The sequence below is a fragment of the Sus scrofa genome, chromosome 7 (assembly GCF_054392235.1).
Source record: "Sus scrofa isolate SSC_HxYL_T2T_F1_AM1 chromosome 7, Sscrofa_HxYL_maternal_Yorkshire_Landrace_v2.0, whole genome shotgun sequence".
Taxonomy (NCBI): domain Eukaryota; kingdom Metazoa; phylum Chordata; class Mammalia; order Artiodactyla; family Suidae; genus Sus; species Sus scrofa.
The window spans coordinates 124,350,044-124,375,045 of NC_139389.1; the positions used below are offsets into that span (position 1 = coordinate 124,350,044).

Below are 25,002 nucleotides of genomic sequence, written 5' to 3' on the forward strand. Positions count from 1 at the left end.
CCTTTTGAGGTCTCATACAAATCTTCAGGTTTTCAGGATACCATAATTATCATAATATGTGGGCAATTAATATAGACTTATTCCTTTTTTCTCTTTAGATTACTTCTTCCCTCCCCGCCTCAACCTGGAATAAAACTGGTAATAGTTCAGTGAATATCCTTGGGGATAATTTAATCCGATCAGGCTGACTTCATTCCAGTGATGAACTCATGTCCCAGGCCTGATATAGAGTCTCAAAGATGGGTCGGGAATGAACACATGATCCAAGTGAGGTTAACAGCTGGCCCTGAGACTTGCTGGAGCCCCTGGGAAAGACGTACTTTATCCCTGAGGGGATTGCTAAACTGATTGCACATACACCTGGTGGCTACTCTTACTGACAACTGCAGAAAACCCACCGAAAAGGAAGCTAATGTAGAGGAAATCAGACCCAAATGTTGAAAAGACAGAGTCCGACAGACATCTGTTTGGCACTAAATCCAGTCCTGTCTGGAGGCCAGGTGCATTCATTCCTTGAATTCTCTGTTTCACGAGCCAATAACTTTCCCTTCTTTGCACAAATCAGTTTAGTTTGGTTTCTGTCATTTGCCTTCTGACTATCTGTTTGGGGAGAGAATCAAGTTTTCTGTTTGTTTTGTTTTGAAGGTTTTACTTGGATACATGAAACAGCCTGAGGTTTTTCTTATTAATGCTATTTTTTTTTTTTTTTGACCAGCCCACGGCACGCAGAAGTTCCTAGGCCAGGCATCAAACCTGCTCCACAGCAGTGACCCCAGCCACTGCTGTGACAACACTGGATCCTTAACCCACTGAGCCACAAGGAACTCCTTGTCATGTTATTTAATCACTTCACCTCTAAGAGGTAGATATTGTTATGCCATTTTATTTATTTATTTATTTATTTATTTATTTATTTATTTTTGGTCCTTTTGTCATTTCTTGGGCCACTCTCGTGGCATATGGAGGTTCCCAGGCTAGGGGTCTAAACCAAGCTGTAGCCACTGGCCTACACCAGAGCCATAGCAATGCGGGATCCGAGCCAAGTCTGCAACCTACACCACAGCTCACAGCAACGCCGGATCCCTAACCCACTGAGCAAGGGCAGGGACCGAACCCACAACCTCATAGTTCTTAGTCGGATTCGTTAACCACTGAGCCACGATGGGAACTCCTTGTTATGCCATTTTAAAATGAAGAAATTGAGGTCCAGCAAGGTATACGACTGTTCAGAGTTCCATGCTGCATGGCTACTAAGCTCCTGCAAGACCGGACTCCTGTCTGTCTTCATTTACTCACTCATGGATTCAGCAAATATTTATTGAGATGGCCTAACTGCAAGGTACAGTAGTAACAATAGCAAATACAATAGTCCTTGACATGAAACCTACAGTCTGGTGAGGCTACTCGAGGGGGCTCAACAGACAGAATGCAGACAAATGACAGGAACTAGTGTTGAGAGCTCTGAGACTGCACAGGAAAGTCACAGAAGGGTTCTTGCAGAGGAGCAGGAATTCTCGAAGAGGAAGGAAAGGGAGAAGGGGAGGGTGCACCTAAGGTGAAATATCTCCAGCAAAGGATCTGAGGTGGGAGAAACGACGGCTCATTTCTGGGAAGGCAAGTGTTTCCTGTGCCTTGGGGTGAGGGGCAGGCTCGACAAGGCTGAATGAAGAAGGTGAGGGAGGCTCTGACCAGGAAAGACTCTGCATGTCTCCCAAGAGCTTGAATCCCATCCTTAAGGAAGTGACCCCAAATCCCTGCTCTTTCCACTAAACACATTTTGGTGGATAATTGACAGATGTTGCCTCTTGTCAAGTTCCCAGTTGAGGGCCTTTCTACCTCTGTCTGACATATTTGTTGAAATCATTTCTTCATATCATTGGAGTTTCTGCTTATATGCAGTTGGAGAGGCTTATTTTCCCTTCACTCTCCTTTCTCGTTCCTGCTTTAAGTTCAACAAGCCCTTGTGCCAATCGACAATCAGATTCTGTGTGTGTTTATGGACTTGTTTATGGTCGAGCTCCCTCAGTAGAATGGGAAGCTACATATACATCAGCTTGTCTTGTTCAGGAGGGAATCCTCTCTTGTCTAAACAAATACATGCTAAACACGTATTTGTCTAAACAAATAGATGCTTGTTTCGGCTCAACAAATAGAATGCTAATGGCTGAATAAGTGCATAAGTGAAATGAACAAGTGAATGAATGAATCATCAAGTATTAACTTCTTCAACTACCTGGCTCGACAGCCACGTGCATCCCATTTTGAACATCCTTCCTTCAACCATTATAAAAGAGGTCTTCCCCAAAGGCAAATCCTTATACTTGTAAGAATAAGCTCACTTTTCCCCTTTCTTCCCCTGCCACATGACCTCACTGTCTTTGGAATACTTCTGTTTCCCCTCTCCTTCATCCCTGAGCAAAATCCCCCTGATTTTGCTCAGATATTTTAGCTCAAGAGGATGTAGGTTAATAACTTTGTAGATGGTAACAAACAAAAACAAAAAGCCAAAACCCTCTATGTAATTTGTGATTGTCTTTTGATATTGCAGAAGCATTCCCTCCTTGATGTGCCAATTCAAGTTCTAGGAATGTATTGCACTGATAGACCTGGATGTGTACGAAGCTGCTAGGCACAAATTATGAATGGCAGCATTGTTTGTAATCCAAAAGCAAAAAATTTAAAAACACCCAAATAGCTATCAATAGGAGACAAGTTAGGGAAACTCTAGTTCAGTCCATACAATGGAAGACTTACCTCAAAAAGAAAAAAGAGGCAGGCTCAGGTCTGGTGAAAAGGTCAGACAGGTTTTCTGCTGAGCTTAGAGCTTCCATTTCTAGTTCTATTGCTGTTTCTGGCATCCCATTCCTTTGCAGGAGTCTCTGTGTGGTAAGCTGTCCTGACTTAGCTACGAAAATTTCTTTTCTTCACCCTCATTCTTGAATGATATAGTTTATCTAGGTTTTGGTCCCTCTGTTCTTTCTAATGTAAATCAGTTTTGCCTACGTGGCTTTCCCTGTTCTCTGCTTGGCATTTCCCCCAGTTAACACAGCAAGAAGTCAAGAAAGTCAAAAGCTTCTTTGGCTTCCTGAGAAATAAATGCCTCTGTCCTTTAGACAGGGTGAATGAGTATATGTGTGTGTGTGTGTGTATGTGTGTGTGTGTGTGTGTGTGCCCACAGGCCTGTATGAGGACAGAATGGAGAGGAGATACAGAAAAAGGCTAGAAATACTCACAATTCCATCATGCTTTCCACACTAAAGTGTGTGTATATGTTGATGAAACTAACTTAGTTGAATCACAAAACTTGACATTGTAGCAGAGAAGGGAGATAAATGATGGAATAAAATCCACCCTTCCCCCCAAAAAGCCAGAATCAGAGCTGTGGAATCAGAGCTCATATGGCACTTGCATGTAAGTTAGAAAGAGTACCCCTTTCTCCAGGTAGACACAGACCTGCACATGCGGGAGGAGGGGTGTAGATGGGTTGGAGAGTAAAGTGTTAGCCAGACTTCGGCCCCTACTATCTTTTCAACTGGGTGCCCTTGTGCACAACGCACTGAACAACCACAGCAACCCCAGACAGAGGGGGTGGGGGCCACCTCTGAAATGAAGAGGGCATTTCCTCCTTTGAAACGGAAGGGGAAGGCATTGCTTAATGGTCAGTGGAAATACAGTTTTTAAGTTCACACTGCAAATAACATTACAGCATCAGAGATAATCTATATTATGAATTCTTGTCTTGCTGCTCATCCCTTAGGAAACATCTCTTTGGAAATTGAAAGCTTCTTACCCTTTCGAAACCACAAAACTCTGCCCTTGAAAACTAGAAGAAAGAAAAAAAAGAGGAATCTTAATTTTCCCTTGCACATCAGAAGGCATAACAAAACACAGCAATTTCAATTATGCGAAAGGAAATGATTTTTTTTTACATCCTGCAGTTTGGAGTGTTGAACCCTAAAATCAGCTTCTTAGGTTTTTTACACAGTATCATGGAGATTTCCCTCTCAGTCTTTGCCTTGTTTCACCAATAGATTGATTTATTCATACTCTGACTTAATGCCAGAATGCCTTTGAGATCAAAACGCCACCTTTTAATTATTTATTTATTTATTTTTATTTTTATTTTGTTTAGGGCCTCACCCACAGCATATGGAAGTTCCCAGGCTAGGGGTCCAATGAGAGCTGCACCTGCCACATCCTTAACCCACTGAGCGAGGCAAGGGATGGAACCCTCATCCTCATGGATGCTAGTCGGATTCGTTAACCACTGAGCCACGAAGGGAACTCCCCCTTTTAATGATTTAAATGGAGGAGTTCGGTGCGTAGGAAGAAACCACGTCTACCACCAGCAGGGGTTCAGGAGGCGCGCCTTTCTCCCTCTATTTCCCCCACGGCCACGGCCACTCTGTCTTCTGCCCAGCCCAGTGCAGTCCTGGATCAGGCCCTGAGGAGGCACAGCTCCTGCCTAAGTCCCTGTGCTTTGACCTTAGGTCACTGCTCCTGGTGGTTTCAGCTCTCTTCTTTAGCAACCACATGATAGGCACATGAAAGGCCAGATCTATGAGTTGTTTGAGCAACACATGATACTTTCTTAGAGACAGTGAGAAAGAAAGAAGGCTGTTAATATTTGCATACCTGAAAAAAGTAATAATAACCATGTATAAGAAATACCTACTTCTCAACCAGTGCTATCACCGTTTTGTACACTTCCCCAATCTTTTCTCCTGCTGTTCCTAAGTCGTTGTCGTTACTTTTCCTATTTCTGTTTAGGTAACTTTGAGAGGTATTTATTAACATGTTTAAGAATTCATTTCCCCTCTCTTCATCCTAAAACTTACTTTCAATTTGTTACTGTGCAATACTATATTTAGCTTTATGTACCTTAAAGCATTTGGGGAGTATACATAACTATAAATACATAGAGAGAGCATTTTCTACATGTATGGATTGGAAACTCCCTAGAAAACTGTACAGCCATAAAACCAGCCCCATTTCCAAGTGATATAGTCAACACCATAAGGCAAAGGAAACAGTTACTATATTATACTTTTCCATTTCTCCAGAGGAGGAAGCGTTTCAATTCTAAGATCTATCCCACATAACTCAAGTATCCAATATTTCAACTTTATGTCACAGAAGATATTTAAGATTAACTATTAGCTACAGAGCCATTCACCTACCAGTAAGACAGAGGATGATGGATAGCGAAGATCTCCACTTATAAAAAGACCCAAAGAGGTGAGGATAACTAAAAAATGATTTGCTAGAACCATATCCACCACTGAAAGCTCTGTGTGCTCTGAAGGAAGAAATCACACCACAGGTTCAAAAGTAAGGAAAAAGTGACGTCCTCGTGAAAAGTCATCAAGTGCTGATATAAAGGAGATGCTGAAGATGAAGGCACTGTTAGTGGAATTACCTTCTCCAACTTGGGAGTAGATCATGTCTGTCAGGTTATACCACGTGGTATCATTATAATTCCAAAATCCAGAAAAGCTGAGGCCTATGTAAACACCTACCATGAGAGAAAAGAGAAACAAAGCAAGACAATTTTGCAAAGCGAATGGCTCACTCCTACAGTGCAGGGTCTTTAGGGGACAGAGCCTGCATCTGCCCCCCTCCCAGCCCATTCCCCACCCCTGTCTCAACTCCCCTTCCTCAGTTTGAATCTCACTTCCCCAAGCACTGGAAAGATAAGAGAACTTTGGGTTACACATGGGAGTTCAGCCAACCATCTAAGTATTAAGGATTTTGTTTTGTATTGAATGGGATCAGAATATGCCACCCCAAAATCCAGAGAGACCTGTGATCAATCTTGATCTGCCTCAAATATCAAAGACACAGCTGCGAGTGAAAGGGAAAGGCAGTGAGGCAGAGTGTTTGAGGAGTGGAAGAAGTGTGACAAGGTCATTTTGCAGAGTGGGGACATAAACATTCCAGGGAAGAGAGAGAGGATTTCAGAGTGGCGCTGAGTGCCGGCTTGAGACTCGAGATCATGAATTTACCGTGAGACCAGCTGGTGGAATTTTAAAGTGAGACCAGTTGGTGTGCAGTTTTTTTCTAGTAATATTTTGCTATTCCAGTGGAGTAGAGGGGGTTTTAATGAGATCTGGGACTGTGCAGGCAAGGAAGAGAAGGGTAAGGAAGTTTCTGACATGTCTATAAGGAGGGACTATGAAAATTACGGTGAAGAAAGAGAAAAGTAAGAATGCTGGGTAGTGAAAAAAGTGGTGGAGACAAGATATGGGAGTCTCCATGCAATCAGAGAAATCCCAGAGTGAGGATGGGGGTGGAATAGGTGGTTACAGGCAGGGTGTGAGATGATTATAGCGGTGATTTTGGAAATAGTCACATCGTCAGAAACAGCAAGGTCAAGAAAATGACCATAGACGTAAGCTGGGGGAAAGATGGTTGGAGGAGAGGAGGCCCTGAAAGCATGAGTCATCCATAAGGGTGATGAAATCACCAAAAATAGTGACAAAAGGAAGGTGGTGAGGAAGGCAGGGTGCAGAGGTTAAACACATCAGTGAGGATGAGTGACGGGAAGGTCATCAAAGGATGGGAACCAAGGAGAGTTAGCAGAGTTCCTGTCGCGCAGTGGAAACGAATCTGACTAGGAACTAAGAGGTTGCCGGTTCGATCCCTGGCCTTGCTCAGTGGGTCAAGGATCCAGCATTGCCGTGAGCTGCAGTGTAGGTCGCAGACGTGGCTCAGATCTGGCGTTGCAATGGCTGTGATGTAGGCTGGCAGCTGCAACTCTGATTCAACCCCTAGCCTGGGAACCTCCACATGCCATGGGTACAGCACTAAAAAGTAAAAAAAAAAAAAAAAAAAAAAAAAAAAAAAAAAAAAAAAAAGAGGAAAAGTTCTGAGTTCAAAGGAAGTGGGTGTTTTGAGGGAGAAGACAAGAATAATTATTAAGATGTAGCTCTAAGGAATAAGGACAATGACCCCTTGAGACTCAGACTTGTGACATGCGAGAGGGCTGCAGGGAAAAGAATGTTCACTGGGAATAGCCAGAATATTATCATTATTATTTTTATTATTATTATTGCTATTGCTTTTTAGGGCCACACTCGTGACTTATGGAGGTTCCCAGGATAGGGGTCTCATGGCTCCACTGGATCCTTAACCCACCGAGCGAGGCCAGGGATCGAACCCTCAACTTCGTGGTTCCTAGTTGGATTCGTTTCCGCTGCGCCACACTGGTAACTCTGCCAGATTATTCTTTATGGCAAGAAAGTTAAGGGACCAATTAGAGAAACAGTTAGTAATTTGGGGAGAGTTTGCTGATGACAGACCACAAATTCCAATGAGTGGACTTGGCTGGATGGAGAGGGACAGGAGTTTGGGTGAAATTAAAGAAAGTCCGGAACAGTACGTGGGGTAGAGTGACCATAAGTGACCTGGAGACTTTGGTGGCCAGCTGGGGAAAAGGTGGTTTCATCTAAAAACAAGTTTTCAAACTGCTTCTTCTCTTGGGACATTGAGGTGGTCTCAAGAGCGAGACCCCAAGGAGTTGAGACTGCCCCTTTTCTCCTTGACTCCCAGGTGTGTGGCAGGATGCAGAGACTGGCTCCTTTCCTGTGACTCACACAAGTAAGGTGGGTTTGGACAGAGAGGAGAGGCTCTAGCCTGGCATCCATGAAACAAAGCTGGAAAAGGAGCTGGGTTTCCGTTTGGTTGACAGAGAGGAGAAAGAGACACAATTTCTAATTAACCTAATTCAGCACAAGCAGGCATGAAAGCTAGAGATAACTAAGAGCCTGCAAGCCATTAGGAATTCTAAGAACTTTGGGACAAGGCTATCTGTCCATTCCTATACCAATGCATACTGTTTGAATCTATTACTTTATAAGTCATGGTAGGGCAACCTTTCATTCTTTTTATTCTTCTTTAAAATTATGTCTGTTTTCATGTTGCTTCAGTCTCCCATGTGAATTTTGGGATTGGCTTGTCAATTTACACACACACACACACACACACACACACTGCTATTAATTTTTCTTGGACTTGTAGCACATTGATGATAAATTTGGAGAGAATTCACAACCTTACAGTAACAGAAATTCCTGTGCATGAACGTAAAATATATATTTCTTTGTCTTTTTTTAAAGCTTTCATTAAGGTGTTATAATTTCTACACAACAGGCCTTGCAACTCTTTGATTGATTGTTTCTAGGTGCCTATTGGGGTTCATTACTTTCTGAATAGGATTTTTAAATTATCATCTTTCATTGGTTTTGGTGGAATGGTTTTTATATATTGCTATGATGTCCTTTGATGCTGCAGCACTCCTGCATTTTTTCTGATGGTTTGTCTATTGATTCTTTTGTGTTGTTATAGATACATGTATCATCTATGAGTAACAACATTTTGTTTCTTATCTTTTAAATCTTTCGTTTCTTTTTTCCCCTTTGTATTCACTGAATTTGGGGACAAGGAGATCATACATGATCTAATAAAAACGACTAGAATTAGGTGATTAGTAATTGAAATGTGTAAGGATGCCACTCAGTATTATGCAGTGATGGAAAAGCACATACATAACAAAATAATGTGAACCTTTAGAACAACTTTACGTATTTACACACGGCAAGAATGGCAGATGGACTGGAAATGCAATGAATGGTCTTTGGGGGGAAGGAACATATTGAGGGAGGGTAGACTGTCAAGGAAATTTGGAGAGACTCCAAAGCCACTAGTAACATGCCCAAAACTCAGAGAAAAAACAGCTTATCGTGCTAGCAAGTAGACAAGGGGAAGTGATGAAGAATAAACTCTTAGGTGTTTTTAGGTAACATTTGCACTCCCTTATGCCTATGTGTTAAACATCACTGCTATAAAATACAAAGCACCACCTCCAACTTTGAAAAAAGCCACAAACTTACCATCAAGAGTTGAATCCATAATGAAGCCAAGTAAGGCCACATCATTGGCACAAGGGCATTTCGTCACTTTGAGATCTACCACATGTGGGTATACTTTACTGATGTTGTTTCTTGTCATCATAGTCCCAAGTTTCCACTGAAGAATAGGTTCTGTGTATACACAATGAAATACTACTCAGCCATAAAAAGAATGAAATAATGCCGTTTGCAGCTGCAGGGATGGACCTAGGGATTAGCATACCAAACGAAGTCAGACAAAGACAAATATTGTGGTTATTGCTTATATGCGGAATCTAATTTTTTAAAAAATGATACAAATGAACTCATTTCCACAGTGAAACAGACTCGCAAATTTCGAAAACAAATTTATGGTTACCAAAGGGGAGGGAGGGATAAATTAAGAGTCTGGGATTAACATATACATGCTGCTATATATGAAACAGACAACAACAAGGACCTACTGTATAGCACAGGGAACCCTGCCCAATATTCTGTAATAATGTATATGGGAAAAGAATCTGAAAAAGAATGCACATATATATATGTATACTTTAACTGAATCACTTTGCTGAATCACTAACACAATACTGGAAATCAATACTGCAAGAAAATTTTTAAAAATAGGTCAATTCTCGTTTTCTAGAGTAAGAGGAATGAGATCTAATTTCCTTGCAGGGGGCCTGGCAAGATCATATTGCAGAAGAGCATGTGAAATGGGAGGTACTGCTTTGAACATCTTTGTCTTTTTTTTTTTTTTTTTTTTTTTTTTTTAGGGCCGCTCCCGCAGCATATGGAGGTTCCCAGGCTAGGGGTGGAATCAGAGCTGTAGCCACTGGCCTATGCCAGAGCCACAGCAACGCGGGATCCGAGCTGTGTCTGCGACCTACACCACAGATCATGGCAACGCCGGATCCTTAACCCACTGAGCGAGGCCAGGGATCGAACCCACAACCTCATGGTTCCTAGTTGGATTCATTAACCACTGAGCAACCAAGATGAATGGGAGGATTTTGTTCTTCTGAAAAAATGAGAAAAGAGAATACAAAAAGTAAGCCAGGACAGTTTGACAGAGTACTGCTAAATTTCAAAAATAATCAAAGGACTTTTGAGAGATTCATTCAGGTGCAGCTGTTTACATTTTGGCAATGTGACTCTCCTCCATCTCTTCATCAAATTTTCAATAAAATCTGCTGCAAACCAGACTTTATGCGATATATATTTCATTTGTGCAAAGCGAGAAACTAAGTTTCCATTTAGGTTGACATAGTGTAGCACACAGACCCCACACAAGGGTGGCCAAGAAAGGAAAGAAACACAATTTATAACCAAATTAATTCACTCTAAAATTCAAAGAGATCTGGGGCAAGGCAGCTACCTTTCCAGGATACAGCGTGTGTATACAGACAATTAATGACCAGATCTTAGAAGACAGGGAGACTTGAGCTTACATTTGGGACATTGTAATTCTGTTCTTGATTTATATGGGTCTATTTCCTTCATTTTATCAGAATATATCACATGTATTTGTTTTTTTCTCTTACGGATGAACATTTACGTTGTTTTCGGTTTTTTTCTGATTACAAATAACGTTGCATTAGATAGACTTGTATGTGTCTCTCGGCATATATGCAGCTTTCAATCTTTGCATATCAGAATTGCCTACAAATTTTATTATAATGGTTTTTATTTTTTTCATTATAACTGATTTATAGTGTTCTGTCAATTTTCTGCTGCACAGAAAGGGGACCCAGTCACACATACATGTATACATTCTTTTTTCTCACAGTATCATGCTCGGTCACAAGTGACCAGACATAGTTTCCAGCGCTACACAGCAGGATCCCATTGCTTATCCATTCCAAAGGCTAGAGTTTGCATCTATTAACCTCAAATTCCCTGTCCCTCCTTCTCCCTCCCCTTCTCCCTTGGCAACCACAAGTCTGACCCCACCTGAAGATGATCAGAGTTTAATCGGTATGTGGATCTTCAGAGTTTAATCGGTATATGGTGGGGTCAAGAGATCATTACTTTTTTTTTTTTACTTCCAGTTCTGTGACATAACTGGCACACAGCATCATATAAATTTAAGGTGTCCAGCAGAATGATTTGACTTACACACATGATTACCCGCACAATATGTTTAATGAATATTCATCACCTCATATAGATACTAAATAAAGGAAAAGGCAAAAAATAGGATTTACCATCTTAATGAATTTCATAGTTAACATAGAGCAGTGTTAATTCTATCAGTCATGTTGTGCATTACATTCCTAGTCCTGATTTTTCTTATAGCTGGAAGTTTGTACCTTTTAACTACTTTCATCCAGTTCTCTCTTCCCCTACCCTTCTGCCTCCGTTAACAATAAATCTGAACTCTTTGGCTCTGAGTTTGTTTTTCGAAGTATAATTGACCTACAGCATGTTAGTTCCTCAAGCATAACATAGTGATTTGATATTTCTACATATGATGAAATGATCCTCACTATAAGTCTAACATGTCACCATTCAAATATATTACATTATTTTGGACTATGTTCCCCATTTTGTACATTTCATCCCCATGACTCATTAATTTTGCAACTGGAAGTTTGTACCTGTTAATTTCCCTCACCTATTTCACTCATCCCCCTATCCACCTCCATTCTGGCAACCACGTATTTGTTTTCTAGATCTTTGTTTCTTTTTTGATCTGTCTGTTCATTTGTTTTGTTTCTTAGATTCCACATATAAGTGAAATCATATAGTATTTGTCTCTCCCTGTCTTGACTTATTTTGCCTAGCATAATCCCCTCTAGATTAATCCATGTTTTTGTAAATGGCAAGATTTCGTTCTTTTTCATGGCCGAGTAATATTCCATTGTATATGTATACACCACATCTTCTTTATCCAGTCATCTATTGATGGGCATTTAGTTGCTTCCATTCTTGGCTATTATAAATAAATAGGGCCATAATAAACATAGGGGTGCATATATCTTTTCAGATAGTGTTTTCATTTTCTTTGGAAAAATACCCAGAAGTGGAATTGTTGGAACACATGGTAGCTCCATTTTTAATTTCTTGAGGCATATGGAAGTTCCTGGGCTAGGGGTCGAATTGGAGCTCCAGCTGCCAGCCTACATTACAACCACAGCAACAGGGGTTCCAAGCTGCATCTGCGACCTACACTGCAGCTTGCAGCAATGTTGGATTCTTAACCCACTGAGCAAGGCTAGGGATGAAACCTGCATCTTCATGGACAGTATATCAGGGTCTTAATCCACTGAGCCACAATGAGAACTCCTATTATCTTTTTATAATATTCATTCTGATAGATGTGAAGTGATATCTCATTGTGGTTTTAATTATATTTCTCTGATGATGAATGATGTTGTGCATCTTTTCATGCGCTTTTTGGTTATCTCTATGTCTTTGGAAAATTTTCTATTCAGGTCCTCTGCTCATTTTTTAAAAGTCAAGGTTTTTCTTTTATGTTGAATTGTATGAGTTCTTTGTATATTTTATTTTTATTTATTGTTTTATTATTTTTAATAGTTATATCCCCAATATTTTTCTACTGTACAGCATGGTGACCCAGTTATACATACATGTACACATTCTATTTTTGCACTCCATGCTCCATCATAAGTGACCAGACATAGTTCCCAGTGCTACACAGCAGGATCTCATTGCTAATCCATTCCAAAGGCAATAGTCTGCATCTATTAACCCCAAGCACCCCATCCATCCCACTCCCTCCCCCTCGGCAACAAGTCTATTCTCCAAGTCCACAATTTTCTTTTCTGTGGAAAGGTTCATTTGTGCCCTATATTAGATTTCAGATATAAGTGATATCACATCATATCGTATTTGTCTCTCTCTTTCTGACTTACTTCACTCAGTATAAGAGTCTCTAGTTCCATCCTTGTTGCTGCAAATGGCATTATTTTGTTCTTTTTATGGCTGAGTAGTATTCCACTGTGTATATATACCACATCTTCCTAATCCAATCGTCTGTTGATGGACATTTGGGTTGTTTCCATGATTGAATATTTTGGATATTAACCCCTTAGATATATCATTTGCAAATACCTTCTCCCATTCAGTAGGCTGCCTTTTCATTTTGTGGATAGTTTCCTTCACTGTGTGAGAGCCTTTTAGTTTGATGTATTCCCATTTGTTTTTTTGCTTTTGTTTCCTTGGTGTGAAGAGATAGATCTAAAAAAATATTGTTAAGACTGATGTCAAAAAGTGTACTGCCTATGTTTTTCCTAGGAGTTTTTTAGTTTCAGGTCTTACACTTAAGTCTTTAATCCATTTTGAGTTTATTTTTCTGTATATGGTGTGAAAAAATAGCCCAGTTTGATTATTTTGCCTGTAGCTTTCCAGTTTTCTGAACACCAATTACTGTAGAAACTATCTTTTCCTCCATTAAATATTCTTGCCTCCTTTGTCATAGATTCACTGACCATAGAAATGTGGGTTCATTTCTGGGCTATTCTGTTCCATTGATCTATGTATCTGTTTTTGTGCCAGCACCACACAATTTTGATTATTGTAGCTTTCTAGCACAACTTGAAATCAAGGAACATAACACCTGTAGCTTTGTTATTCTTTCTGAAGGTTGTTTTGGCTATTCAGGTTCTTTTGTGTTTCGATAAAAATTTTTAAATTATTTGTTCTAGTTCTGTGAAAAATGTCATTGGTGTTTTGATAAATATTGCCTTGAGCGGTATGGCCATTTTAACAATGTTAATTCTTGTTTTCTTAACAATTCAGCCAATGATTGGAGCATTTAGTCCATTTACATTTAAAGTAAAATCATTGATAGGTACATGCTTATTGTCATTTTGTTCATTGTTTTCTGGCATTTTGTTTTCTGGTTTTTGTTTTTTATTCTTTTCTCTTGTTCTTCTCTTCTTTTGCTCTCTTCCCTTGTGATTGATGACTATCTTTAGTATTATGTTTGCAGCCATTTCTCTCTTTTGTTTACCCATTACAAGTTTTTGGTTTGTGGTTACCATAGAACAACCTATGTACATGATTATTTACATGCTAAATACATCATTATTTTAAGTTGATGATTTCCTAAGTGGGTCTGCACCAGGCTCCTTTCAACTTCCTGCCTCTGTAGGGCAGTGTGCACACATTAGGAACAGATTCTCTGTTTCCACACATAACCCCCAGTGGCCTTCAAAGCCCAGCATTCTGGGAGCTTGTCTTCTCAGTGCAGGACCTCTGGTCTAGGAAGCCGGATGTGGGGCTTGGACCTCTTGCTCCTTAAGAAGGACCACTCCAATTGTTTTAATTCTCCCATTTGTGGGTCGCCTACCTAGGGGTGTTCATCTTGACTATGCTGTGTCTCTACCCTTCTCACTCGTCTCATTGTGGTTCTTTCTTATGTGCTTAGTTGTGGAAAATCTTTTCTGCTAGTCTTCTGGTCATTCTTATAGATAATTGCTCTGTAAATAGTTGTAATTTTGGAATGTCTGCCGAAGGAGGTGAGTTCAGGGTCTTCCTACTTCACCATCTTGGCCCTGAATCATCACTACTTTCCCTTCCTTCCTTCCTTCCTTCCTTCCTTCCTTCCTATCTATCTATAGGTCTTCCTTCCTTTCCTTCCTTTCTTCCTTTTCTTCCCTTCCTTTCTTCCTTCCCTTTCCTCCCTTTGGCTGCTCCTGCAGCATATGGAAGCTCCTGGAAGTTCCTATGCCATAGCTGCAGCGATGCCACATCCCTAACCCACCAGGCCCAGGATCAAACCCTTGCCTCTGTAGCAACCTGAGCTGCTGCAGTCAGATCCTTGACCCTCTCACCACAGTGAGAACTCCATCATGACTAGGTTTCTTAAAACTACTCAGATGATTCTTTCCATAAGATAAAATATTTATTTATTTTTACTCTGCATTCTACATGGCACCATATCAAAGTGGGAGCAAAACAATAAAAGTAAAAATGGAAGGTGAGGATAAATCAAAATCCAAGACTGAGGGATTTTTTTCCTATATTATATAGCACTACAGGTGATCCCAAAATTGGGCTATATATAAGATCACTGAAAAAGAAAAGCCTAGTCAGTCATATTCTTCAGTGTTCATAACCTTAAAACAATCATTTTTTTATGAAAAAATACAAATGTTCTAAGACTGAGCAAGAAGTTTTGCTTAGTTATCCTCACAAAGTAGACTGTGAGACAGTAAACAGTATCTTCTCAAACAACTTTATAGAAGACGCAAAAACTAACTTTACAGAGCCATTGTTTATGATGACCACCCAATATAGTTATAGAAAAAAAACTTTCCACATTTGTATAGTACTCTATGCAGATCTCTATAAACAATTACACATGTGTATTTAATTCTATGTCTGCCTCATCAGATTGCCAGCCCCTCAGGGGTCAGGATCATCCTTATTTATTTATCTCTAGCACTTAGCACAGAGTCTAGCATACAGTAGGCTATATGATTTGTTGAAAGAATATTACAGATTCCACTTTACTTTTATCTACTGGCATTTACCTCGAACCCTATCCAATAGCGTTCCTTCAGTATTATAAATATTTAATCCGTGTTGTAAAGTGATCCTGACTAACCATTCTTCCACAGCTGCAATATCTGTTTGAAAACAAAAGGCAAACAATCAGCAATTTTTTTGTCACATTGGCAAAATTGAAGGCTATATGAACATTACCAACAACAATGATCTTTCATTTCCCAATCATTTTGATTGCATTTCTGTGTTTTCCCATGATTTTCCTACAAATATTTGATCATAAAATAAGAAAAAAGAATTATGAAGTGATCTTATCACCACAGCAATGAATCCAGATAATAAGATTGTAGATTATAATTTTTCTCTGAAAGTAATCATAGCTTGATAAGAAGCAAATTGTGACACTTCAGGTGAAGTGGTATATTATTTGAAAGTAGACCATGATTAGTTAAAATATATGGTATAAACTCTAGGGCCAACACTTAAAGAAATTGAAAGAATAATAAGCCAATAGTTGAGATAAAACAGAATCACAAAAAATAATATGAAGACAGAGAAAGAAAAGTCAAACAGAAGAGATGGGACAGACAGAAAACAACCTAATAGTAGATTTTAATAAAATCATACTAACAACTACATTAAATGTAAGTAGGCTAAAATACTAATTAAAAGCAGATTTCCAGATTAGATACAAAAATCAAGACTGAACAATATGCTATCTCTAAGAAACCCGCTTTAACTATAAAAACATCAATCAGTTAAAAGTTAAAGACTGTGTGGTCCTGGGTATGCCATGGGCGATGAACTCAGCCTGGGAGCTGCTGCAGCAGTTGCACCCAGGAGCTCTAACCAGGATACTCATGAAGAAGATGCCTGACCCAAACACCTTAGCAGCAAAAGCTCTCATGTCCACCCAGGCCTAGGGTGGATCTGTGCACCACCTTCGGTGGCTGCTGAAGCAGCTGGTCATGATGTAGATCAAGTGCTATTCATGCTTCTTGTTACCACTCTCTCTCAAGCAGTTCTTGGATTTGGGGAAAGATAATGGTATGAGGAAACGTGATATATTTGTCTACAAAAGGAGCTTCCTGCACAACTGGTGAACACAATGAGAGCAGTCAATCTTCTGATGGAAAACTTAAGTGGACTTTAGCATGACTGGTTCAAAGGTGGTATATGCATATCTTTCTTGAACTTTTATTTTTGATTTTTTTTTTTTTTTTTGTGGCCGCCCCTGTAGCACATGGAAGTTCCTAGGCTAAGGGTCAAAGAGGAGCTACAAATGTGGGCCTACAGCACAGCAACACTAGATCCAAGCCTCACCTGTGACCCACGGTGTAGCTTGCAGAAACACCAGATTCTTAACCCACTGAGTGAGGCCACGGATCATATGGACACTCTGTCAGGTTCTTAACCCACTGAGCCAAAACAGGAACTCTGCTCTCTTGAACTTTTAAAATACGAAAAAAAGAGCCCTGAGAATCCACAGGTCTTGGAAAATTTTCTACAAGTCTCGACAAAAATCAGAAAAGAAACAATGATGCAGTTCCCATATGGTTACATGAAGTGATTGAATATCAGGGAAAGTATGAGCTTCATTAGCAGTTATTGAATATTTTCTGGATTGGTTTTATACCAACTCTAACTCTTCACACATGCGTACATATTTTTTTTTTTCTTTTTATGGCTGCACCTATAGCATATGGAAGTTCCTCGGCCAGGGGTTGAATCAGAACTGTGGCTGTGTCCTTTGCCACAGCCATGGCAACATCAGATCTGAACCACATCTGTGGCCTACCCCATAACCTGGCGGCAATACCAGATCCTTAACCCACTGAGCAAGGCCAGGGATCGAACCTGCACCCTCACAGAGACAATGCTGGGTCCTTAACCTGCTGGGCCGTAATGAGGACTCCCTCACATGCATATTTAACTAGCACACATTTCTGTTTCATGATGATATTACTCTTGCTTATCCTAAACCCACAGGAAATACTAGCCCCATTTGTAATGCCATTCACTTAGTGAAAGATGTATATGAAACAGCCAAAGACAGTGTGAACAGCATTAACTGGTAGTTCCAGAGCTGGAAGTTGAAGAGTTTCAAGGCCAAACTGATTCAGGTAGTATCTATGCCTTCACATCTAGTTCACATGCTATTGAAGAACTCAGTGAGAACAACAATAGAACTGCATGAAGAGTTACAGAAAGGAGGGCTATCTGGGTGTTAAACCCCTCTTTACTTTGGGTTAAGAAGATGTATCCTTTAGATTAGTGACCAAGGTGATGGTGTCCCATTCTGAAAAATAGCCCCATAGTTATTCCAGTGCTTGAATGTCTGTTTTCTCTATATCAGCTGGACATTTTTCATGAAGTCCTTCCTAAAGCTACTCTAGTTCTTCCATTGAACTAGTACCTTGAGTCATTTTTCATTGTACCTTGTTGCAATGTGGTTAGTGCCTGACATAAAAGAGCACAGCCTCCCTATGGGTCTTGCAGCTTCATATCCTCCACTTCCTTATTATAGAATCGAGTATCTATAATCTCTACAGATTCTGAACTTCTTCAGCAAATACCTACTCTTGCTCTTTGTTACCAAGTATCATGCTTGTTCCAGACCATCACATAGGGCCCCAGGTATCTGAAAGTTAAAGACATTAGTTGAGTCTGTCTTTTTTTTTTTTGTCTTTTTAGGGCTGCCACTGCATCATATGGAGGTTCCCAGCCCAGGGGCTGAATCAAAGCTGTAGCCGCTGGCTTACACCACAGCCACAGCAATGCCAGATCCGAGCCACATCTGTGACCTACACCACAGCTCACAGTAACGCCAGATCCTCAACCCACTGAGTGAGGCCAGGGATTGAACCTGCACCCTCATGGATGCTAATCAGATTCATTTCTGCTGAGCCACCATGGTAACTCCATTTGAGTCTGTCTTGATCATTCAGTATGCTGAGGTCCTTCCTCCTTTATATGCATCTCTCCTGCACTCTCTAGCTTCGTTTATGCCTTCCTCCATCTCGTTATAGTCTCACTGTGAGGCAGCTGTACTTCTGTATTAGACCTTACTTGTTACTCCACTGATTTCATTTTAAAATTCTTTTATATACTTCTATTCTGTTGATTACTGTATTCTTAAAGTTGTCCTGGGGAAATAAAAGGGGGAAAAGATGAAAAAAATATGTCATGCAAATACTAATCAAAAGAAAGCTGTGCTGGCTATTTCAATACCTGACAAAAGAGATTTCAGATCAAGATAATATCAGGAATAAAGAGGGGCAGTACATATGATAAAGGATCAATGTACTAAAAAGTTACCCTAAATGTGTACATGCCTAACAGGGCTTCGACATACATGAATCAAAAGCTGACAAAGCTGAAAAGATAAATAAGCTAATCCACAAGGATAGTTGAATATTTTGATACTCCTCTCTAAGTAGTTGACAAAATCAGCGAGGATACAGAAAATCTGGATAACACTATCAACCAACTGACCAATCAACATTTATAGAACACTCCCGCTAAAAACAACAGCAAAGTAAATATTTTTTTCAAGTGCACATGAAAGATTCACCAAAAAGGCCATAAAAACCTTTATAATACAAACTATCATACAAAATATGTTCTCAAAACAGAATGGAATTAATCTAGAAAAATCAACAATAGAAAGCTATCTGGAAAATTCTCAGATATATGGACATTTTACAACACACTTCTAAATAATGACAAGTCATTGGGAATTAGGAAATATTTTGAACTGCAAGAAAATGAAAACATATCAAAATTTATGAGATACAGATAGAGCAGCGCTAAACAGAAATGTGGAGGAGTAAAATATTTACATTAAAAAAAGAAAGATCTCCAATCAATTATCTAGGGCAGGGACTGAAAGAAACAGTCTTATAAAGTGTCAAATAATAAATATTTGGGGCTTTGTGGGCCATATGGTCTCTGTCTTAACACTTCAACTGCTATGATAGCATGAAAGCAGCTATAGAAAACATAAACACATGAGCATGGCTGTGTTCCAAAAAAACTTATTTACAAAAACAGGCAGTAGACCAGATTTGGCCAGCAAACTGTAGTTTGCCAACCTCTGATCTAAAGGTTCCCAACTTAAGAACTAGAGGAAAAAAAAAAAAGGAGCAAAGAAACCCAAAGCAAGTAGGATGAAAGAGTGAAATCAATGAAACGAAGAACAGAAAAGCAATACTTGTAATCAGTGCAATCAAAAGATGCTTCTTTGAAAGGATCAATAAAATTGATGCACTGCTGCTAGAATACTCACAAAAGAAATAAAGATGCAAATAACTCATGCTAGAGATGAATAGGCCACCTAACTACAGACCCTTTACGGTTAATAAAAGAGTATCACAAAAATTCTCCTGTCATGAATTCAACAATTTAGATGAAATGGACAAGTTCCTTGAAAGACACAAACTGCCAAAATGCACTTCAAAAAAAACAAAAAAACAAAAAACAAAACCTTGCATATATATTCCCATATCTATTAAGGAAATTAAATTTGTAGTTTAAATGCTTCTCACAAAGAAAGCTCCATGCCCAGAAATCTTCAGGTGAATCTTGCCAAACATTCAGTGAAAAAATGATCCCAATTTTAGAAAAATCCTTCCCATAATATAAGAGGGAACTCTGTCCAATTCTTATTATTTCCCTTTTTTAGAAGTGAGCTTTATTTTCAGTGCAATTTAGATCTAAAAGCCTGCATACTTATTTTGTCCTCTGATCAGGTTTATCTACCAATCAGGATTTCAAAAACCACAACAAGCAATCAAACACCTGTGGGATTCTGGGCAGTGCCCACCTGCGTTTCATTTTGGCAATTAAACCAGGACTCCTTTCAAAGAAGCTGCTGTGCAAAACGCTGTATTTCCTAGAATAAGGTTAATTGTTTTTCCGCCTTAAATTCACCCACTTGAAAAGCAGACTCAGAAAACCAAGCTTTCACAACTCAGTCCCAATATCACTACATAAATGTCTTTCATTCTAGCAACTGTAAAATTAATGGCCACGAAAATTCCTTTATTTAACAGAGGGCTTCAAGACAAGGCAAAATTTCTCATAACACCCTCCTCTGCTCTTGCCACTGTCTTCTGTTGGAATCAGTAATACTTCAGTCTTAAAGTCCTGGGGACCGCCTCAGCTGCCAAGCAGAGCAGGATTCCACTGGGGGGGGAATGTGGATAGGGGGCCCCTTGCTGGTCTCAGTACTGCTGTCAAGCCCAGAAAGAATGAACTTGCTCCTTACTCATAAACACCGTCCAATGAGGAGGTTACCATAAAAAGTAGACCAACTTTCTGCCCAGATGCCTAGATTTAAAAAATTTCTTATTTTTTTAATTTTTAAAAATTTTTTAAAAAATCTGTGTGATTCAACCCAAAAGATGATTATGAAAAAGAAAATCAAGATATAGAAACAAGTTTCTATTGAAAGCTTGATAGAAGATGGATTCCAATGCGATAAAAAAAATCCTAGATATGCTCTATGTCTATGGAGAATACAAGGTTATCAGCCTCTTATAAAAGCCCTCCTGAAACTCCCAGTAGACAGCATTTCAAGGCAGAGACCAAAGTGAAAATGCCTTTGAAAGGAAAACAGTGATGTGGCTGGGAAACCACGTGCATCTTAGCCAACATTTTCCCACCTACCACGAGCTTGGGTAGTCTAATAAGGTCACCAACTTTCCAGTCAAAAACACTCCTGAAGTCCTTGGGAACGAAGGCACGGAGACCCAGCGTCTGGGCAGGTGTGTTCCTGGTTCCATATCTGGGACTCAAGAGCCAACAGCAGGATTCTGTCGGACTCATGAAAAGTTCCCCAGGGTAATGAGATTCTGACGTGTCTAAGGCTCAGTAAGAGCATAAGGCTGGTATCACCTGTGCTGGGTTCCCTCCGCTCCTTCCCAAAGCCCTGAGTGCCCTTTCTTTTCAGCTTCAAGTTGAGCACTGCCCCCAGCGGTCATCAGCAGCATCCTGAACAGCTGAGCAACTCAATTTATAAATACAGCATTACCAGACACCGAAAAGAGATAAAGACATTACAAGAAAATAAAACTCCAGGCTGATAACCCCAAGAACGCACTCGCCAAATGAGTCCAGCAATACCTAAAAAAGAGAACACATCATAATGAAGAGCTGTTAATCCTAGGATTGCAAGGCTGCTTCAGAATTCAAAAATGAATCCGTGGAATTCTCTGTGTCAAGGGACAAGGAAGAAAATCCTTATAATCATCTCAACAGAGGCAGAAATAGCATTTAACAAAATTCAAAACCAATTCATGAACCAGCAAATTAGGAAGAAAAAAGAATTTCCTTAACCTGATAAAGGTCATCTCCAAAATACCGACAGATAACATGATACCTAATGATGAAAGGCTGAATATTTTCCCCCTAAAGTTGGAAAGAAGGCGGAGATGTCTTCTCTTACTATTCCTACACAACATTGTACTGGCGGTCCTACCAGTACTATAAGGCCAAAATAAATACGTAAATAAATAAATACATATTAAAATAGAAGAAATAAAATTATCTCTATTTCTAGATGGATGATTATCCATATAGAAAAATCTCAAAAGATTACTAGAACCAATAAGTGAATTTAACAAGGTTGCAAGATATAAGGTCAATCTACAAAAATCATATTATCAATGAACAATTATAAATTAAAATATTAAAAAATAAATTCTTTTTTTTCTTTTTAGGGCCGCAGCATATGGAAGTTCCCAGGCTAGGGGTGGAATCAGAGCAAGTTGCCGGCCTACGCCACAGCCACAGCAATGTGGGATCCGAGCCGTATCTTCGACCTACACCACAGCTCACAGCAATGCTGGATCCCTGACCCACTGAGTAAGGCCAGGGATTGAACCTACATCCTCATGGATAATAGTCAGATTTGTTTCTGCTGTGCCACAACGGGAACTCCAAAAAACAACTATTTAAAATAACACCAAACTGATGAAATACTTAGAAATAAATTTTTAAAAGTAAATGAAAGATCTCTACGCTGAAAACCACAAAAGCCTAATGAAATAAATCAAAGGAGCTGTCAATAAATGGAGAGGTATACTATGTCCATGACTGGAAGACTCAATATTGTTAGGATGTCAACTTTCCCTAAACTAACCTATATATTCAATGCAATCCTAAAACAAACAAAAAAATTACAGCAGAATTTTTTTTCAGAACTAAACAAGTTGATCTTAAAATTTACATGCAGCATCAAAAGAACTAAAAGAATGAGAAAAAGGTCAAAGTTGAAGAGTTAGTATTACTAGTTATAAGCTTATTATTTATAAAGCTAAAGTAATCGAGACAGTGTGGTATTGGTTAAGAATACAGAGCCTGAAATGCAAATTAATGGAGGCAAAATAGCTTTTACAACAATGGTGCTGTAATAATTGGATATTCATATTCCACCTAAATTAATCTCAATCTATATAACATGTAAAAATTCACTCAAATTCACTCATAGACATAAATATAAAACCTAGAACCATGCACTTCTAGAATTAAATATAGGAGAACTTTTACGAACTTGAGTTAGGCAAAAGTTTCATAGGTATGATGCCAAAAATATACTCCATAAAATAAAAAACTGACAAATTAGACTTCATCAAAATGGAAAACTCTGATCTACAAAGGACATTCTTAAGAGATGAAAAATACAAGCCATAGACTGGGAGAAAATATTTATAAAGCATATATCTGAGAAAGGAGTGGTATCCAGATAACATAACAAACTTGCAAAAGATTTGAATAATTGACCAAATGGCAAATAAGCACACAAAAAATCTTCAATGCCATTAGCTATTAGGGAAATACAAATTCAAACCATAATTAAATGCCATTATACACCTATTGGAATAGCTAAAATTAAAATCATATATATTAATAATATAAATATACTTTATATTAATATACATATTATATAAATATTCACATATGTACATGTGTGCCTATATTCAAACACATACACACCCTTAAATATACTAAGGGCTGACGTGGATCCAGATAACCTAGTGGAGATAAGACCCAATGACACAGCTACTTTGGAAAATAGTTTAATTTCTTATAAACTTAACTCTTAACACAGTAATCCTACTACCTAATATTAGCCAAATGCAACAAAAATTTGTGTTCACACAAGGATAGGTATAAAAATTCCTTTAGTGGCTTTATTCATAATTGCCCAAAAGTGAAAAAACCCAAATGCCCTGCAACAAAGTTAACTGTGTGTATCTATACAGTGGAATACTACCCAGTAAGAACATGTAAGAAACTACACCATAGATGTATCTCAAATAAATTACTCCAAGTGAAAGTAGTATACAGCTGCTCAAAAGGCTACATATTTGATGATTCCATTTATATTCCATTGACTCCTCAATAGACAAAACGACAGGAAGAGTAACCGATCTGTGGTTGCTGGGGCCCAGGAGATGGAGAGTTGACTAAAGCTGGAGTAATTTTGTTAGATAATGGAACTGTTCTAAATCACGATTAGTGATTACGCAATTGTATACATCCGTGAAAACTTAAAGAGCTAGGCAGTAAAAAGGGTATATTCTACTCAATGTAAATTATGCCTTATTTTAAAGTGAAAAAAAAAAAAAGAACACATGATGAAGCATAAATCAAGGAGGGACTCTTTTTTACCCACAACAGCTCTGCGTAGTTCAAACTTCAAACTGCCTTCACCACTTTTTAGCGATCACCAAATCTCCATATGGCTCCACAGGCCTCAGTTAAATCATTCAAAAATGGAGATAGTAATAGTACCTAACACATAGTGAGTAACAAATGAATTGAGACGGGTAACGTGTTTAGAGTTGTGTTGAAAATATAAGAATTTGATACATGCCACCTGTAAATTCTATCACTGTGATGATTATTTTGTGGCTTTTTCTTTTTCTACTCTTCCCAAGACTTTACAGACATAGTGTTCAAATTCATGGCATGGCACCAAATAATACACTAATAGGGAGGAAAAGGTGAATGAGCTAACATGATCTCCTTTCCCCAAACAAGCGCTTCCTTGATTTCTAGTATATTACTAATATTAGACCATCTTCTTTTATCCCACTATGAATTCAAATGTGGAAACCAGTGTGCAAAAAAGGAAAAATCAATATGGATTTACAGAAAATAGATAAAACAGGGTGAAAGTATTCCCTGGGTTCTTGATGGTTCTCCATTTATTACTTCTAGTTCCTTCCTATAACCTGGCTGCATTTTTGTCTTTGGTTTCCATAACAAAAATACATTTAGTCTTTTTCCTTAAGTGAAGTTGAGATGGTTTTTGTTTCTTGTACCTATCTCAATAAACTAATATAACACTTATAATTTTTAAACTATGGGAATGTATCTCGTGCCTGAAGTTCTACTAGCTTAGTCTAATAGCTCAATACTCACAACTTCTAGAATCTGACTTTCTTCCTTTTTCCTTCTGGGTATTTATTTACAGTAGCATACAAACTAGGTTGATGCAATTGCACTTAATAGTAGACTTGATGGTAAAATAATATATTACATATTACATTTTAAAATTAATGATTTTATTTCATTAAAATTAATTGGTACCTGAATTTCTCAATATTATAATTTTCAAGTTCTAGAA

At 38.9% G+C, this 25,002-nt stretch overlaps 1 protein-coding gene across 17 annotated transcripts in view; it reads right to left on the bottom strand.

Moving 5' to 3' along the window:
• Positions 1–25,002, bottom strand: part of CATSPERB (cation channel sperm associated auxiliary subunit beta) — a 114,653-nt gene that overhangs the window by 55,849 nt on the left and 33,802 nt on the right. For 14 of the 17 annotated variants that reach the window (XM_084970021.1, XM_084970022.1, XM_084970026.1 and 11 more), the window contains 5 exons: positions 15,392–15,487; positions 8,892–9,041; positions 5,420–5,515; positions 5,181–5,299; positions 3,791–3,823 (listed from right to left, as the gene is read on the bottom strand). In XM_084970021.1, coding sequence (XP_084826147.1) covers positions 3,791–3,823; positions 5,181–5,299; positions 5,420–5,515; positions 8,892–9,041; positions 15,392–15,487 — 494 coding nt within the window. Of the gene's footprint in view, positions 1–2,754; positions 2,943–3,790; positions 3,824–5,180; positions 5,300–5,419; positions 5,516–8,891; positions 9,042–15,391; positions 15,488–25,002 lie in introns of those variants that run through there. The other 3 variants (XM_084970030.1, XM_084970032.1, XM_084970031.1) reach the window with 3 other exon arrangements.